General features: G+C 38.2%; 1 protein-coding gene across 1 annotated transcript; it reads right to left on the minus strand.

The window, feature by feature from the left end:
• Nucleotides 1-680: 680 nt before the first annotated feature.
• pnoca (prepronociceptin a) lies at nt 681-16,965 on the minus strand. Its single transcript, XM_036593381.1, has 3 exons — nt 16,855-16,965; nt 5,901-6,040; nt 681-1,929 (listed from the first exon to the last, which is right to left on the minus strand). Exons 2-3 carry the CDS (start codon nt 6,024-6,026, stop codon nt 1,327-1,329), a joined length of 729 nt encoding a protein of 242 aa, XP_036449274.1. The 5' UTR covers nt 6,027-6,040; nt 16,855-16,965; the 3' UTR covers nt 681-1,326.
• Between the last annotated feature and the right edge of the window lie 1,529 nt (nt 16,966-18,494).

The raw sequence follows: 18,494 nt of genomic DNA on the forward strand, positions 1-18,494 counted from the left end.
AGGAAACCACTTTTAGACATTAGAATGGAGGCCTCAGCCGACAGGGGAGTCCACAGCTCTCTCAGATGGGTTCTCTTTGTTCTCTGACTAAATAGCTGACCAGTAGTGCTGAGAACTTAATACCTAAGGTGAAAATTACTTAATAATGAGCCCTTACTTGGGACCCAGTGAAAATGAATGCCATGTGGACGTTCCAGTGTTTTGCTACTTTTAGAATGAGATTCCCTTTTAGCTTCTGTATTGAGTAGTGCTGGGCAAATATATACAGGGTGTCCCAAAAGAATTGACATTTTGTAGTCTAATAACATAGACAACTCTCCCTCAAATGATCTCAAATTTTAACAAAATGTGTAAAAACTAACCAAGTTTTCAGGTTGAAGAATGTCGTTCACCAGAAATGAATTTTGTGTGTTAGAATGTGCTCGAACACAGTCAAACAAGAGTGTGCAGCGTTCATTTCTGAGAAAATTCAATAAAAATGCACCAACTGGAAAGCAGATTTGGACATGGCACAAAAAATTCAGAGAGGAAGGCTGTCTGTGCAGCGCAAAGGGGTCTGGACGACCACCAGTATCGGAAGATATTACATTTGTGAAGCTGTGAAATCGGTTATAAAATCTACAACACTCTGAATTTCTTGTTCAAATTTTGAGAAATAAATCTCGTATGGTTCAACAGGAAGCCTATTTAATTTCATTTGCCAGGACATGTAGTTACTCAGATCTCAAATGATGTCACTTTTTTGGGACACCCTGTATCATCAATACCAGTACTGATGTCACTCAACAAGACTGTTTTTTGTTTTAACAGTATCGATAGATAACAAAAACCTCAAACTGAGCTCTTCAAACTGTTAAGAATAGTTTGAAACACATAAAACATCTAAATAAATTCGAACTTTTCTTTCTGGAAATGTGGTTTCTGTCTGGAAATCTTTTACAATACTGTGTAGGATTCGCTTTGGTGTAATTTTAAGAAAAGAAAAGAAAAACAATGAAAACAAGTTGTTTCTAAGACATTCCTTTAGCATTGAGTAGCAGCACTGAGCATGGTTTCATTAACTTTATTCATGTAAACTTCAATATCATCTCATACCTTGACGGTATGACATATTTGGAAAATATTGAGATATAGAATTTTAGCAATATCGCCCAGCACTAGTATTGAGTCTGTGGTTATGAAATCTTATACTTTGATGAACTTTTCTAAACACATGGCATTCCATAGTCAATTTTTCATGAAGATGTACAAAGACATGTATAGTATCTCTTAACTGAGCAGGACAAATGAAGGCTTGCTGGGTGAGTCTACTGCTACTGAAGAGGCCTACACTTCGCTCTGCTGGGTGATATCAGTGGACATGCTATTGAACTCGCTAGCTCGAGTGGTCATGCCCAAGTACTGCTTTAGAAACTCGCTGAAGCGCTTCTGGTTGTTCCACTTACGGGCAGACTTGCGGACACCTATGAAGCCGCCGTACCTCTTCTGTAAAGACCTGCCAGGGTCCATGAATTTCCTGTAGCCGTATTTGCTTTTGAGGAAGCCTCCAAAGCGCTTGGTCAGGTTTACTGGTGCATTTTCCTGTTCACTCTGCAGCTCCCTTCCTCTTTCTGGCTCTTCCTCGTCTTCCTCTGCAGACTGAGACTGCTGGGACTGGTAAACCGCACTAAGCTGGGTGCTTTGGCTCTCTCGGCCCAGGTCATCCAGGCCCAAAGCCTGGGCCGCGTGGTCAAACCTCTGCAGGCCGCTGGAATATAACAGGCCTCCATCACCCTGGTCCAGAGGGAGAACAGATTCCACCTCCTCCTTGGCTCTTTTCAGCATGGCGCCCCCTACTGACAGGGACTCCAGGGGTCCTTCCTCCATGGCTGCGCGGCAGATCTCCCAGTTTAGGCCCAGCAAACCCTTTCCACATTCCACCAGGCAGACCTGAGATTGTAATAATACACGGTAAACACTTTATTTTGACGTTGAACTGTAGATGATTTGTAGACGCTCATGTGGTGTTTAACTGACATTCGACTAATGATCTATTAAATTCAGCTTAACTTTTCACTAACCCTAAACCTAACACTCTCTAACCCTAACCTTAACCTCAATCCAAAACCTAAATCTAAACCTTGCCCTAACCTTAGCCCTGGTTCTAATCCTGTTCCCAGTCAGAACCCTAACTCTGTTGAGTTTCATCTGAAATTTAGTTAAGAAATTTCAGTATTGTATTTAAAATATAGGAGACCATCAGAATAAAGTGTGAGCACAAAATGAACTCATTCAGAGTACATATTGCCTCCCCCTATCCCATAATAAGACTACATATTGTCCATGGTTAGTCATCTTCAGTCCTGCAAGGCCAGTGTCCAGTACAGTATGGTCATTTCCAAACTATTTGGACATCATCAAACTGTACTGGACAGTGGGCATCGAAGACTGGAGTTGAAGAGTTTATTTAACACTAGTGGATTTCATTTGCTTTTGCTGATTTTACTATGTATATGCAAATTAGGAAGCGGCAAATTGTAAATCATTTATAATATATATGTATATATAAATCTATAATATATGAGTCTTTTCATGCAGCAAAATGTGCAAATCACAGGTAATAGTTTCTGATTCCAGTTAACTGCACATATAATATTTATCATAAATGGATTATCCCCTTAGTCCCTAGTTCTAAAGCTATTCTTAAAGGGGAATACCACCAATTTTTCAAAATGTCTTTGTAGATTCGATGGTTGAGATGTAAACAAAGTAGTTCAGAGTGATTTCTCCTTTGCGAACAGAAAAATGAGGCATTATGCACTGTAAACAGTTTTTTTGAGTTCTATTGATATAAAATATTGATTTTGTTCACCTAACGCAGCAGTTCCCAACTGGGTGGTATGAGTTGGGCTGGAACAAAAATGTGGCTTGTTTAAGGGGCCCTGAGGACTGGATTGGTAACCACTGATCGAACCTGTTTATTTTTTCTTTTTCATTCAAAGTGTTTATTTGAGTCAAAGAAAACTAGTTAAATTGTTTAGGATTTTTTTAGGTTGAGCTCGCAAAAAAACATTTTTACAGCGTAAAGAAACTGACTCGCATTTCTTTACAGCGGTGGTGATAGGAATCAGGGTTTGTGATGCAATTATAGGCATTTTATTTACTACTTAAAACAACCAGGGAACCAACTCAGTTTTTATACATAATGTTGACAATAAGTAGTGGAAATATGAAAAAAAAAAAAATTTCATCCTTTGGTACTATTTTGCCTTCAAACACCCTGAATGTACCTCTGTGCCATGGGTGGACTTAAAATATCTAAGTTTTAGGCCAAAATTTTGTCAAAGCTACCGCAAAACAATATCTCAAGCATATTCAGAACAATTTCATGTAATAACTTTATGTGAGGGAGCTTTTAGAAGCATTAAACTGTACAGATGCCCAGTTCCCATCACCACCACTGTGAGCAGTTCTCTCTGTAAGTTTCTCTAGAATGGAGCATTTCACACCAAACAATGCTGAATGACTTTGTTTGCATCTTAACAATTTATATACTCAGCAAGCATTTTATTAGGAACCCTATACTAATACAGGGGTAGGGCTGCCCTTTGCTCTCAAAACGGCCTCAAATCTTCGTGGCATGGATTCCACAAGATGTTGGAAACATTCCTTTGAGATTCTGGTTCATGTTGACATGATTGCATCATGCAATTCCTAGAGATTTTTCAGGGGCACTTTCAAGAGCTTTTCTGCTCACTACAATTGTACAGAGTGGTTATCTGAGTTACTACAATCTTTCTGTCAGCTCGAACCAGCCTGGCCATTCTCCATTGACCTCTTCCATCAACAAGCTGTTTCCATCCACAGAACTGCCACTTACTTTTGTTTTTCCTTTATTGCACCATTCTAGTGTCTGCTGCCACATGATTGGCTGATTAGACAATTGCATGACTGGGTAGGTGTACAAGTGTTCCTAATAAAGTGCTTAATGAGTGTATATGCAGACATTTTCTCCTTTAAGATGCGTTATTATAACAATTATGTATTTATGAGAGTGATAAACTGAGTGAGCCCACACACGGACCCTCAGAGTTAAAGGGGTTAACCGACAGTGCCCCCCTGCAGTGCTGAAATTTCAAATTCCTGTGGAGGAGTTCCAACAACAGCATAAAAGTCATGATGCATTAATTGGTGCATCAAGAAGAAGAGTGAGCACCCCACTCCCCGTCATCGAAAGGAATCAATTACCAGAAATGAATTAAATGCCGGGTGCCAGGGGAGGTTCTGAGTCACGAGTAGGGAGGGGTGGAAGTTTGAGATTGGGAAGCAGAGAGAGGGATGTGCCCTTTCTGGTCATTCATGCTGCAAAGTGATAGAGAACACCACAGAGAGATTCCCCTGAGCACAAGTTGGACCAGCTCTGCTCTGTCGCCCTCTGCCACCGGCCTGGCCAGATGATGCTGTTGTATTTCTACTTAAATATGCACAGACATAACTGAATCGCCACAGCTGTTTAAAGTCAAAAGACAATCCTTAATGAAATCAACATTGCTGCCCCCTCAAATGCCTCTGGTCAGCATCCAGAGCAGAAAAACAGAAACTCTGAGATGCAGCTTATCTTTGAGCTCGAGTGAGAGACTGTTAGGCACATTGTAACTGTAATCTAGTCAAGTGTAGGTATGTGTTAGATGTAATGGTTTAAGTCTAATGCACTTACTGCACCTAAAAAAGTTAAGTTAAGAGTTAAGAGTTGTGTGCAAAACTTTGAATACCTCTGGTCAAATTACATGTTTTTTTGAGTTAACACATCCTTTCCATGAATCTTAAAAGGGGAATTTAACATTTTTTAAAGAATTCTACACAAATCAGTTGTTGAGGTGAAAAATAAAGTAATTCAGAGTGATTTGATGTAAAATAGTCAGATTTCATTACAGTGGTGGTGATAGGAACCAGGGGTCACCATGTCTACGACACAAATATAGTCATTTTACTTATTATCCAAAACCACCAGTGAACCTACACGTGACTTCTGAGCTTAAAATGTAAAATTGATAATGGTAAAATAGTGCTAAATAAAAAAAAAAATCAGTTTTCTGTATGTCTGTATGTCCTGCATCTCTCCAACATGAATGGATAGATACATTTTAGGCCAAAACCTTTTCAAAACTATCATAAAACAATGTCTCAGACATCAGGAAATATATATTTCTAACTATTACATGTGACAGCTCTCTGTGAAGCAGTTTTTAGGAGTGTTAAACGCTTTTGGACGTCTGGTTCCCTTCACCAACACTGTGAATATTCTCACTCTGTAAGTTTTTCTACAATAAATCTTCTCGCATCAAACCACTCTAAATACGTTTGCTTACTTCACAATGGTTTAATTATGAGATATTAAAAAAAACATTTTTAAGAGGGTATTTTTTTGCAGATTGTAGTGCACAATTTCTATTTATTTGTTGTATTTGACATTATTGAAAGCATAAAATGTGCCACAACTTTTGCACAGGCCACATTTTGTTTTATTTCATTTTTCCAATATGTTAAATTCGGCATATAAGCAGTAATTGAGCACCAAAATGTGCAGTGTAGTGTGTATTTAGAGAATTTTGTGAGAGAAACTTGATGGACGACAACATAAAAAGAGTACAAAATCACATTCTGTCAAAAAAAAATGTGGAAAAAATATATTAAATGCTATTTTTGGGTCATATTGCCCCTTTAAGGTTAAGTACAAAACGAGATGTTAAAGGAATAGATCAATAATGCTAAAAGCAGTTAGCATTATACAAATGACATCATTCAGCTTGGTGGAAACCAGCTTCTAGTCAATGTTAGGTATGTTAGCGTGTTTGATCAATCTATTCCTTTAATGCACATTATTAAATGATTAAATAATTAATACGATAACTGGGGCTCACCAGTGTGTCGAAGGCGTGGTCTTTGGGCAGGATTTGGCCGCAGGACAGACAGTCTCTCTGACAGTCACTGCGTCCAGGGACGCACAGCCCCAGGAGCAGCAGAGTCCATAGTGGTGTCTTCATCATACACTGAGTAACGTCTGTAATGCAGGACAGACGAGGTTAGAGAGACAGAAAAGATGTGCTGAGAATTAACCACTGATTTCTTCCATCATCACAATTAATATGATTGGAATCAGATTACACTTAAAGTAAATGATAAGCCCAAATAACACAGCAGGGGACAATCATCAATGACATTTGACATCTGCTCTCTGATTAGTATCATTGTGAATCAAATTTGGGTGAATAAAGCCCATGAATGCCTAAGTGGATGTTAAACCCATTGACCTTAGATTGTCATCAGATAGGCTTGAAATGGTTTTGCGTGCTGGTGTATGTGTGTGTGTGTGTGTGTGTGTGTGTGTGTGTATGCGTGCGTATGACAAACTCCGCATCTGCGAGTACTTCATTAGCAAAACTCATCATCGGCTATAATTGAGGCTTGAATTAGTGCTTGTGGCATAATGAGACGTGAATGGAAAAGCGAAAGCTGATATACGGCTCTGAGAAGTTTACTACCACAATAAAACTTTACACACCAAACATACAGTGCTGTGCAAAAGTCAGAGACCACCCTTCGTTTAATTTCCAGTCAAAACACCCTTTTGGTACAAATTAGTCATTTTTCAGGAGACATTTCGGTGGCGCTTTATTTTGAGTGTCCTTTTTAGATGAAACAAACACTCAACAGACTCTCAGTGACATGTCAAAAACATATGAGGGTTAAGATTAGGGCCAAGGTGAGGGTTAGGTTTTGGGTAAGGTTGGATAAGGTTAGGTTTTGTGTAATGGAAGTAACATATTGACAAAACATCTGCTTGATGTAAGTAATGTATCAACAGAACATCTATCAAGATATTTACTTCAGTGTATTCAGATGCTTCACTACTGCTACTTCACTGATATGCTGTTGTGTTACTGATACTATGTTAAAAGTTTATTAATGATCTACAAAGGACCACTCCAAAAAAAGAGGAGAAAGACCTGGTAGACCACCAAAACTGTCCCTGTCAGATAAACAGTGCTTAAAGCTTTCATCTTTGAGAGAGAGGAGAAAATCGAGCTGCTTCAGATCTGAAAACATCCACAGGTGTTGGGGAGACAGACAAAAACAAATCATCTGCTGGTTTTCTCAGAACGATGGACTGACCACCCCAGAGTCCAGACCTCAACATCACTGAATGTGCTTGGGTTGTGAGAAACAGAACATTAAACCAACTTCTATGACTGAACTTTTACAGATTTTAAATGAAAAACTAAAAGGAAGTTTTTCAAAAGGAATGGAAAAGTTGGACATTACGCTAAAAAAGTTATGTTATATTTAGGCTTCTATATTTTCTGAAAAAGTGATGTTTTCTGCTTTTTATTACAGCTTCTATTCTTATCAGGAGACTTGATTTCAGTTTTTTTTAAGAAATCTGCAGGGATATTTTTCATCCAAAGTTCAGTCTGAGAAGTTGGTTGTATTTTCTGCTTCTCACAATCCAAGTAATTCCAAACACATTAAGGGATGCTGAGGTCTGGACTCTGGGGTAGTCAGTCCATCATTTTGAGAACAATGGCATTTTTCTGACCGAAAAATGCATAATATAATGGTCATTTTGGCTGGATATTAAATAAATAAAGGGTGGCCTCTGACCGTTGCACAGTCAGCACCGAAAAAAGAAGACAAACCAAAAAAAAGAAACGGAAAGAAAAGAGAAGAAAGACAAACTGGGAATGACCAGGTCAGAGAGGTCTAGATGAATGTACTGGCAGGGGTCCTAACTGCGTTGTGAGACCCTCAACAGACTTTGGCAGATCTCTGCAAAGTTCTGAAGCAACTTTGAGGTCAATCAATTCCAACACTGTTATTCTTGACTTTCTGAGTTTCTCCAACTCAGTAAAAAACAAAAGCAGAGATGTAACTCACAGAGAATCAATACCACCCTGAGATTTTTATAAGACAAAGAAAAGGCAGAGTGAGTAATTATAAGGAGGTAAGTGAATTATAGACGCAGCATCTAGAAGGTGTAAAAGAACGGCTTATTGACGCTGCGCTTTAAAAGTTACCTTATTACGTTATATTGATTTTCCCAGAGAGACCGCTCTCATCCTGCTCATAGATTATATGCTTGCGTATCTAATCAGAGTCTGTCTTAAGTGTCTCATTGGTCTCAGTCTGTGGAGACGATATGGTAAGTCTTGAAATCTATCATTCCTTTCCTTCTTTTCCTTCTCTAGCTTTGTGAGAGGGAGATGGTCAGTGCAAAGTGACAGTCATTATGATAGTCCTAATAGTGATTTACAGTTCATTCCACATTACCCTTCATTATCAGGTAATCTACTGAACCTCGTAATGTCTAGATAATTGTATCTTCGTCTGCATGTTGGCTGCGACTGTGGCGTCCATATAGGTCTACTAAGATCCCTCATTTTACTAGTTCTCCTCTCATAATGGAGACAAAGCTTGGCACGCTTCCAGATCCAATTAACAAATTCAATTACCAAATTTAAAAAGAACTGACCTTCCTCAGAAGATTAACCACCAAACCAATACAAACTGAACCAGTGACCTTTGGAATTATCTCACAAGAGACCAGCAGACCCTCTGGGAATAACCAGTTAAGCAAAAAAAGTGACCAAATGTTGCTTAGAAATGGCTGAATAGAGAAATGTGACATTAAACAAAGAAGTTTAGGCTGCCAGCCCTGAGCACAGTTTATTACGCTGCTTTTCTTTCTCATTTTCTTTGCTATTCTGTGTTCAGTGTTGTAAGTAATTACATTTGAGGTCATTTGAGTGGGGATTATCCTCCTGAGTGAGTAGATCTACACACATAGGGCTGAGCCTCACACAAAGCTGTGTAAAAATCAAAGACAACCCTTCATTTATGTCATTTCCAGTCAATACAATCATTAAGAAGTTATTATTCAGCACCAGGAAAAAGAAAACATATTTTACAGAAAATGACACAGAAGCTTTTAGAAGTATATCAATAATTTTCAATACTGAATGTGTTCACACTTTCCCTTTTTCAGAGCTTCCATTCTTTTAAGTAGACTCACTTTCAGCGTTTCAAAGAAATCAGCAGGGATATTTTTCTAAGTTCAGTCTTAGAAGTTGGTTGCACTTTTTGTTTTTCATGATCCATGTAATCCCAAACACATTCATTGATGCTGAGATCCGGACTCTGGAGTGGTCAGTGCATCTTTCTGAGAACACCAGCAGCTTCTTTGATTTGCAAATGTTCTTCTTTTTTGTCTATTTCCTCTTCTCAGTGAGGCTTCTTGACAGCTACACATCCTTTCAGACCCATAGCGCTGAGTTGTCTTCTCACAGTGGAAGGATGGACAGAAACACCTGTGGATGTTTTCAGATCTGAAGCAGCTTGATTTTCTCCTCTCTCTCAAAGATGAGAGCTTTAAGTGCTGCTTATCTGATGGGTACATTTTTGGTGGACTACCAGGTCTTGCACTGTTGTTGGGGGTCCCATTTTCTCTGGATATTTTAATCATTTTTGAATAACTTGTACTTAGTGGTTGTTTTGACTGGAAGTGATTGGCAGCTGATGGCCAACAGATTCAATTCAATTCAATTCAGCTTTACTGTCATTATACATGTATGATGGTACAGTATAACAAACATTTGGGCTGCTTCTCTGGTGCATGACCATTAAGATAAGGAGTGCACATGTACAAGTGGGATAACAGATAATACTTATACACACAGCGAGTGCAAAAACAATACATAGACAATAAATCTAGAATAAACTAGAGATATGGAACTGTACTGCTGCTACAGAACCTGAAGCAATTCACTCTAAGCTGTGCAAGAAAAGATGCTCCAGAGACCAAAAAGCCTGCACATGGACACTGATTTTGTGGTCATTAAATGTAGTACATCAGCTAAGAAAAAAGCACATCTACATTATTTCAGCTTTAATGATTCATATTCTACACTGTCACTGCTAAGATAAGCCACTTTTCCCAGACATTATTTTCTTGTTGCTTTGATCTGAAATGATAACTGGTCTTCAGTAAATAATATGCATCCCAAGCCAACTTATTTTCCTGTAAAGATACACTCCATCATCTCAGACGTGTCTCCTCTAGAGATGCCAGCCCATGCTGCCAAACATGGTTGGCTAAGAACACAATTGCTCAATTAAGCTTGAGAGGCAAATGGTGCTTGTAGAGCATCGAGCATGGCTCATTTCACCATCACTGGTGTCATAGTCAGTGCTAGGCGCCATGGGGATTCTTAACGGCAGACAATGAAGCATTCAAAGTAGTTTAAACTTTTCCATCACAGATGTAAATGGCTTCATGGTTAGAGTCTGGAATCCCACAGATACAGTAATTCACACCAAACAGGTGTGAAAAACCATTGTGCTTCTTGCAGCAGTGAAGGTATGCACAAGTGTGACCACCACATGTGGAATGGTGTACTTTACACAGCAATAGTATGATAAAGCCTCTCTAGGTTTTGATAGATGGAGTTTTCTGAAGTAATTTTATGACTTTATTCATTTGAAGAAAAATAGTTCAATATGATGATCCAAGCAATGAACTGGATAACTGCACACCATGACGCAGCTCCATTTCCTGAATCAAAAGAGTGTGTATATATACAGTGCTGTGCAAAAGTCAGAGACCACCCTTCCTTTATTATTTGTCCACTCAAAACTGATATAAATTACCAGCTATTCATTTTTCAGGGTGATGTCAGGAGGTTAGATGATCCACTTTCCTAAAGAAGCGGAAAGTGAATGAGGAAAAATGAATTTACAAAGCTAGAGTTTAAAAAATGCTTAAAAGATAAAGAAAAAATGGGACATCTAACAACAGTGCAAGACCTGGTAGACCACCAGCACTATCCCTATCAGATAAACAGCACTTAAAGCTTTCATCTATGAGAGAGAGGAGAAAGTCAAGCTGCTTCAGATCTGAAAACATCCACAGGTGTTTCTGTCCATCCTTCCACTGTGAAAAGACGACTCAGCGCTCTGGGTCTGAAAGAATGTTTAGCTGTCAAGACGCCATATCTTAAAAATGGAAATAGACACATCAAACAAAGAAGCTGCTGGAACAATGGACTGACCACCCCGGAGTCCAGACCTCAACATCACTGAATGTGTTTGGATTACTTGAATTATGTAAAAAAGAACATTTTTTACATCCCTTGCAGATCTATTTTGAAAAAAACTGAAAGAAAGCTTCCCAAAAAGGATGGAAAAAAGATTCAAAGGTTCAAAGATCAACCTCGTGGGTCTGAAAGAATGTGTAGCTGTAAAGAAGCCCTTACTGAGAAGAAGAAACAAAAGGAAATTTGCTAATTAAATAAAGAAGCTGCTCTCAGAACAATGGACTGACCACCCCAGAGTCCAGACCTCATCACTGAATGTGTTTGGGATTACTTGGATCTTGAGAAGCAGAAAATGCAACCAACTTTTAAGACTGAACTTTGGAGGTGTGGAAAAATATCCCTGCAGATTACTTTGAGAAACTGAAACTGAATGTCTCCTGAAAATCATGGAAGCTGTAATAAAGGTAAAGAGTGGACATACTAAATACTAAAAAATATTATATTTAGCTGTTGGTGCTTCTGTGTAATTGTCTGTTAAATATATGGTTTCTAGTTTTTGATTATGCTAAAAAAAATTAATAACTTGAATTGAATCCCTTTTTTGACTGGGAATTAAATAAATGTAGAGTGGTCTGTAATGTTTTGCAAAAATATGAACCCTGAAATGGATCTACCTGTATTTTAGGAAGCACAATCAAAGCAATGATGATAAAAATAAATCTATAAAAATATAAGAAAAGTGAAAAGGGACAGGTCGAGGGGTCTTACGGCGATAGAAAGGGTTCTAAAAGCTGTCGTAGGTGACACTTCCAGCTATCCAGCAAGCTCTCATCTGGACTACTGCTCCCCAAGCACCACTGCACATTAGATCGTTGCAAAAGTGTAGAAGAAATCAATGAAGGTTATTGTCAACCATGTAGTAAGCTTGAGTGCTTTTACCACCCAATAGCTGATTTAAGATTACCATTAACATTAGTTATGTATTGAAGGCATGCAATCGATGACGTGACCAAAAGCATGGCAGAGGTCATACTGTAAAGTGGTCTGCATCTTCTCCTGCGTCACTGATGACTCCTGATGGAGACGGGATTCAACGGACGGTCCAGAGAAACGAGGAGAACAGCTAAATATTGGAGGACGAGTGTGAGTGCATGTGTGCTGGAGTCTGCCAGCTGCAGAGCCAATCCAGCAGTTCCACCTCACACTGCAGTCCATGAAGGTCACGGACACCCCCGCACACCCACCCATACCCACACAAACAAACATGCCCACACAGTACACAAAATTGCCTCAGTAACTCTCTTCCTGACCTTTTAAAAACAAGCTTTGCTAAGACTATAATAATCAGCTGGAATAGAAAAATTCACCACACTACAGAGCGATAGGCTGGATAGGGTTCGCTTTGACACCTATAACACAGCAATAAATTGCCTATTCAGGCAGTTTTCATGCTTGTGATGCACGAAAGCACAGATAATTGATTTCATTACTGATATTGTGCAAACACTATTAAAGTTTAGGTTCAGAATTAAACTTTTTAAAACATCTGCATGATTCAGTTGTTGAAATGTAAGCAAAATCACCCAGAGTGACTTGATGTGGAGAGGTTCATCGTAGAGAAACTTACAAACATAGTTTATAGTGGTGGTGATAGGAACCAGGGGTCGAAATGTCTAGAGTGTGAATATAGCCGTTTTATTTATTATGCAAAATGACCAGCGAACCTACACATGACCTCTGAGTTTTACAACACATGTGTTGTTGATTATGCTGAAATAGTGGTCAATTTGAGATTAAATAAATAAATAAATAAATATTTTTGTTCTTTGGAGACAACTTTGCCAACATCCTGCATGCATCTCTCCACCATGACGAGCCCATGATTATAGCCCAAAACCTGATTTCAAAATGATTGCAATACAATATCTCAGATGTCTGGCAAAGCATTCGCAACCATTTCGTTTAATTCATTTAATAATTCATTTAATTCTGTTAGGGAGCCACTAAACTCTTCGGATGTCTGGTTCCCATCACCACCACCGTATACAATTCTCTGTAAGATTCTCTATAACTGAGCATTGAACATTATTCTGAATGACTGTGTTTGCATATTAAAGACTTAATAATACAGATATTTGAATACTAAGGAACACCCTCTTTAACCTACAAACATCAATGCAAAGAATTACTAATTACACATGCACTCTTAAAAATGATGGTTCTTCAAGGGTTCTTTGGTAAAGATAATGGTTTTATATAGAACTATGAACATTCAAAGAACTCTTTGCATGAATAAAGGATTCTTTGCATCGTGAATGACTGATGGAGAATGTGCTGTAGATGGTTCTATATAGAACCTTTTTGAAAAGGGTTCTATATAGCACCCAAAGGAATTCTTCTATTGATTCAATGGCATGCCTGTAATAGTAAAAGAACCCTTTTTGGTGCTAAAAGTTCTTCAGACTGATGGAGAATGTGCTGTAGATGGTTCTATAGGGAACCTTTTTGAAAAGGGCTCTATATAACACCCAAAGTGGCTCTTCTATTGTTTCAGTGCCATGCCTGTAATAGTAGAAGAACCCTTTTTTGGTGCTAAAAAATCTTTAGATTGATGGAGAATGCGCTTTAGATGGCTCTATGTAGAATCTTTTTGAAAAGGGTTCTATATAGCACCAAAAATGATTATTCTATTGTTTCAATGGCACGCTTGTAACAGTAGAAGAACCCTCTTTTGGTGCTAAATATTCTTCAGAGTGATGGAGACTATGCTGTAGATGGTTCTATACAGAACCTTTTTGAAAATGGTTCTATATAGCACCAAAAAGGGCTCTTCTATTGTTTCAATGTCAAGCTTACAGCAAAAGAAGAACCCTTTTTTGGTGCTAAAAGATCTTCAGACTGATGGAGAACATACTATAGACAGTTCTATCTAAAATCTTTTTGAAAAGGGTTCTTTATAGCACCAAAAAGGGTTCTTCTATTGCTACAAGTGTGACATCAAAACAATAGAAGAACCTTTTTTGATGCTACATATAACCCTTTTCAAAAAGACTCTATATAGAACCATTTACAGCACATTCTCCATCATTCTCTAATTGAAGAACATTTTCATGAGGCAAAGAACCCTTTAATCATGCAAAAGGTTCTGTGAATGTTCATCGTTCCACACTGAAGCATTTTCTTGACAAAAAGAATCCTTGAAGAGCCATCATTCTTAAGTGTGTACAGAATATTCACTTAAATAACCCAGTGAAGAATAATCACCTCTGAGTAGCGAAGCCAGTTAATCCAACCTACAAATGTACTTTATGTGGTAACAAGCAATAAAATTGGATCTATTCGACTCAAATAAATACATTAAACAAAACAATGCAAACATTTTGATGAGCAAAAGTGACATTTCAATTCAAACCTCAAAACCACTTCAAATCGTCCTCTCTTCCACTTTTTAGTGTATTCATCAGTCTAATTATTTCATTGACCCTTTAAAAGTTCAGTGAAACAGCAGCAGCTGCAGGATGACTGTTCAGCTTTGATGTGTTTGATTGATGTGCCACCTTTTATTCATTATTTATGGACCAAGGTCTCTACATACGACTGGCACTATTCTGCTGACTCATGAAAAAAAGGACTTTTCTCTAATAGAGTGCTTTATTGTCAGTATGCAGTAGCTTTACAGATTATTCAGCATGCGCTGCACTTCTAAATAATCACTGCAGAGAAGTAATGAGAACAAACGGACTCAAAAACCCACAGAATCAATGCTTCATGCACTTTTTATGGAATCTTATCTTACTAAGCAGTTCAACATTTGGAATATCAAAGGATCACCAGATGCATAAATGCATACTAATTTAATGCTTTTCAAGAATGCCGTATCTGTTTAACATGAAGGTGTTGTCAGCCCACATTTATTTCTCTTTTCAGTAGCGTGACCGAAGATTAAGCTCTTGTCCTGTAGTATTTCATCTCATCCTACAGCCAATTTTGAGAATCCACCAGCAGATCTAAGAGCATAGCTAATCGGCAATCCATTTCACACTCTCTACAGTTTACTGGATGGGATGAGTGCTACATCTATCTGCCTCAGGGTGCTTAAGAACACTATCAGACTATATTTTAATGCTGCGTTGCAAACATCCTTGCTAAATCTTTCACTTTTTATGACGATTTTTGCCGTCATGGTGCCAAAATGCATTAAAAATGACTCATTAACACCTTTCCTCCTCCCTGGAAGGGCCCTACATCACATCTAAAGCAGTCAAAGAAATGTAACAATGCTCTCTATGGGTGTAATATTTATAGTAGATGAACAACAAAACTAACTGTAACTGCGCATAGCAGCACAGATCAATAGTACTGAAAGAAAATAAGGGATAATGAGGGATAAAACTTTCTAAAAAGTAAAATAAAATGCACATCAAGATTACCTTGATTTTCCTAGTTTAGCGTGCATGCAATCCTCTTTATCTCTGCAACAGCTGACATTTAGTGCCAGTTAAGGCCCAGTCTTGGACTTAAACTGTAGTGTCAATTGAACACAATATTAGAATAAGCTTAGGCTCAATCTGAGTCTGAGAAACTGAAGCTTAACCACTTAAAATACCATCCTTATTACATCTTGAGGCTTATAATTCAGCAACTACATGGAATGCAATGCAAACAAGCTGAAATATTCTTAGACATTCGAACCCATGACTGTGTTCTGGAGTTTAAGTGGTTTAATTTAGACCTAAAACTGGAATTAATCACAGTCACATTAACTCCACTTTGTGATAGCCGCTCTTTAAAGCTAATTCATAACGCCTCATGTAAATACAGGGATGCTCCTCAGCCTTTGGCACACGGACCGATCCCTAATCAGCAGCACCAAACTGTAACAGAAAGCAATGTGTAGCTCCAATGTATAGCACCAGCTCTAGACATCAGCAGGCTGGATGGTGCTGTCCCATTCTTATGGGTCTGCTGCACTTTTTGCCCATCTCAGACAAAAAGAGCAGCTCCTCTCTGAAAGTATTTTACAACTCTGTCGATATTCCCCCTCGACGCTCAAAGAGGAGCCTTAATTTAACGCTCCAGAGTGCTGTCATTTTCCTCCCAAAGTACCCTGGGGTTCATATTGAGCCGGGACAGAGGACCGGGTCCTCTAAAGATTTGCACTGATCTCTGTACGAATGAATCGATGGGACAATAATGAGAGTATCACGAGAAATATGCGGCTGTCATCACAACAGACAAGAGTTACATCCTGACCTGATGCAGATCTGCTGAGCCGTACAAACGAGACTTTATCTCAGATAACAGGGTGAAAAGGGCACCACAACTACTTGGTGATATTTCATAAATTTTACAAAGCAGGGAAGAAATGCTCATGATTTTAATAGAAAATCCTTTTTTTCCTATGCGTGTTTTATGACATACTCTATTTTATAAAATAGATCAAGTCAAATGCCTTTTGAACTTTGTCCAAAATGAGCAAACAGAGCTAAATAATGCTGGAAAAAGCAACATACTGTATTTACTATTCATTTATGAATATATAAATCACGTGGAATACATTATAGTGAAATACTTTTAAAATACATTACAATTTTTTCCAAAAGTAACTAAACTGAGACCCAGAAATGTGTTATTGATATGGAAATGGTGAGTAAATTCAACGCATTACCATAAATACCTACTTACACTCTAGATTATAAAATAGATCTGAAAAAGTCAACTTACTATCCAAAATTAAATCAGGTGAATTTGCCTTCACCCTCACCCACCCCCTCCCCCGACATACCTGTGCTGAGTGCAGATCAGGCACCTGTCCTGAGAAGATGAACTGGAAAGTAGCAGTTGCCTCCTATTCTCTGCTTGCGTTTGTATCAGAGAGGATGCTGTTGCTCAGCCCCTCTTATAGGGACACACCCCTCAGTGTGGTCCAACCCCTGCCCCCCCTTTCAACAACTAACTGTGGGGGGAAAGAGCAGGAGACACGGGGGGAGAGCCTCTTACGTACAGATGTGGACGGACACGCCTCACCGTGTCAACACACACGTCTGAGCAATCTCCTACGCCAAGCGTTAACTCTCACTGAGATCAGACCAGGGGGGCTAAAAATACAGCCCAAACGTTTCCCCCCCAATAGACTCATCTCAAAGTCCGTCCTTCAACACTTTCTATCCATCTTTTACGTCTGAGGAGAGCCTGTGATGCTTTGTCATTTCTCTAAAGCGAATCCTCTGTAAAACGTCTCATATTGGTTTTTCTCAAAAGTACTCTTGAAAATTCTGAGCTCAAAAAATGCAGCTTCAGGTTTCATTTACAATCTTACACTCGAACACCTCTTCAGTCACAAAGTATCTTTCACTTAGGACACTGTTAGAAATAAAAGCTCTGTGCAGGTACATTTTTCATTCATCGATGTAAATGGACCCTTAAAGGTACAACAGTGGTTTTAAGGTCCAATTGTGTACCTTAAATAGGTTTTTCCCAGGTGAAAAGTACAGATTTGTACCTTTCCTAACCGAATGTTTTAAAACGGAACAATAAAATAAAAAGCCCAGAGACGAGACGGGGTGTGTGGAGTTAATACAACTTAGAAAGTATCATTTCAGTGGATTATGGTACAGTTATGTTCCCTGACTTAAGGTACTGAGATGTGACCCTTGAGGGTTCCACCACAGTGACAAGAGGGACAGTGACAGTTTAGTACCTTTATTTTTGAGAGTGTAATTTATGTAAGTTATGAATGATTTTAACTCTTAGTTGCTTTACTATCAAGGTCTACTATCAAGTAACTAATGATCCATAGGAGTTACTTAGAAAAGCTGAATGCTACACTGCACAAAATGGTATCTTGTCAATTGAAATGATCTTAAATCTAGTCAATATATCTAATATTTTTAGATGGTTGTGCACTTATTATAGGATTATCTAGCAAAATTATCTGCCCATATAATGAGATTTTTACTTAATAAAACTGCTTACAACAAGTAAAAATATCTAAAATTAAGGTAAATAATCTTAAATTAAGCTTACAACAATCACAACAAGAGAAATATTAGATTTATTGACTATATTTAAGATAATTTTACTTGACAAGATACACTTTTTTGCAGTCTAAGTCTATAATTTAAGGTAATTTTAGAGATAAATCATTGAATTTAGAAGCCTAAAAAGCAGATATCCTAGATCATTTTATTTCTTCCCCTAAGGTCCATCTATAGCCATTGTGTGGGTTTATGTACTGAAAATGTTGCTTTGAATTTACTCGATAGAGATGTGTACATTTGCTCCACATGAATTAAATATATGACATCAAAACAATTAAATTCTCTGAGAAAAGCAACTGAACTGTCATGTCTTCAGTACCTTTCAGCAGGGAGCAAAATTGTAGCATATTCTGTTATAATGACATTTTTAAAGTTACATTCTGTA

Source organism: Colossoma macropomum, unplaced genomic scaffold (assembly GCF_904425465.1).
Source record: "Colossoma macropomum unplaced genomic scaffold, Colossoma_macropomum, whole genome shotgun sequence".
Taxonomy (NCBI): Eukaryota; Metazoa; Chordata; class Actinopteri; order Characiformes; family Serrasalmidae; genus Colossoma; species Colossoma macropomum.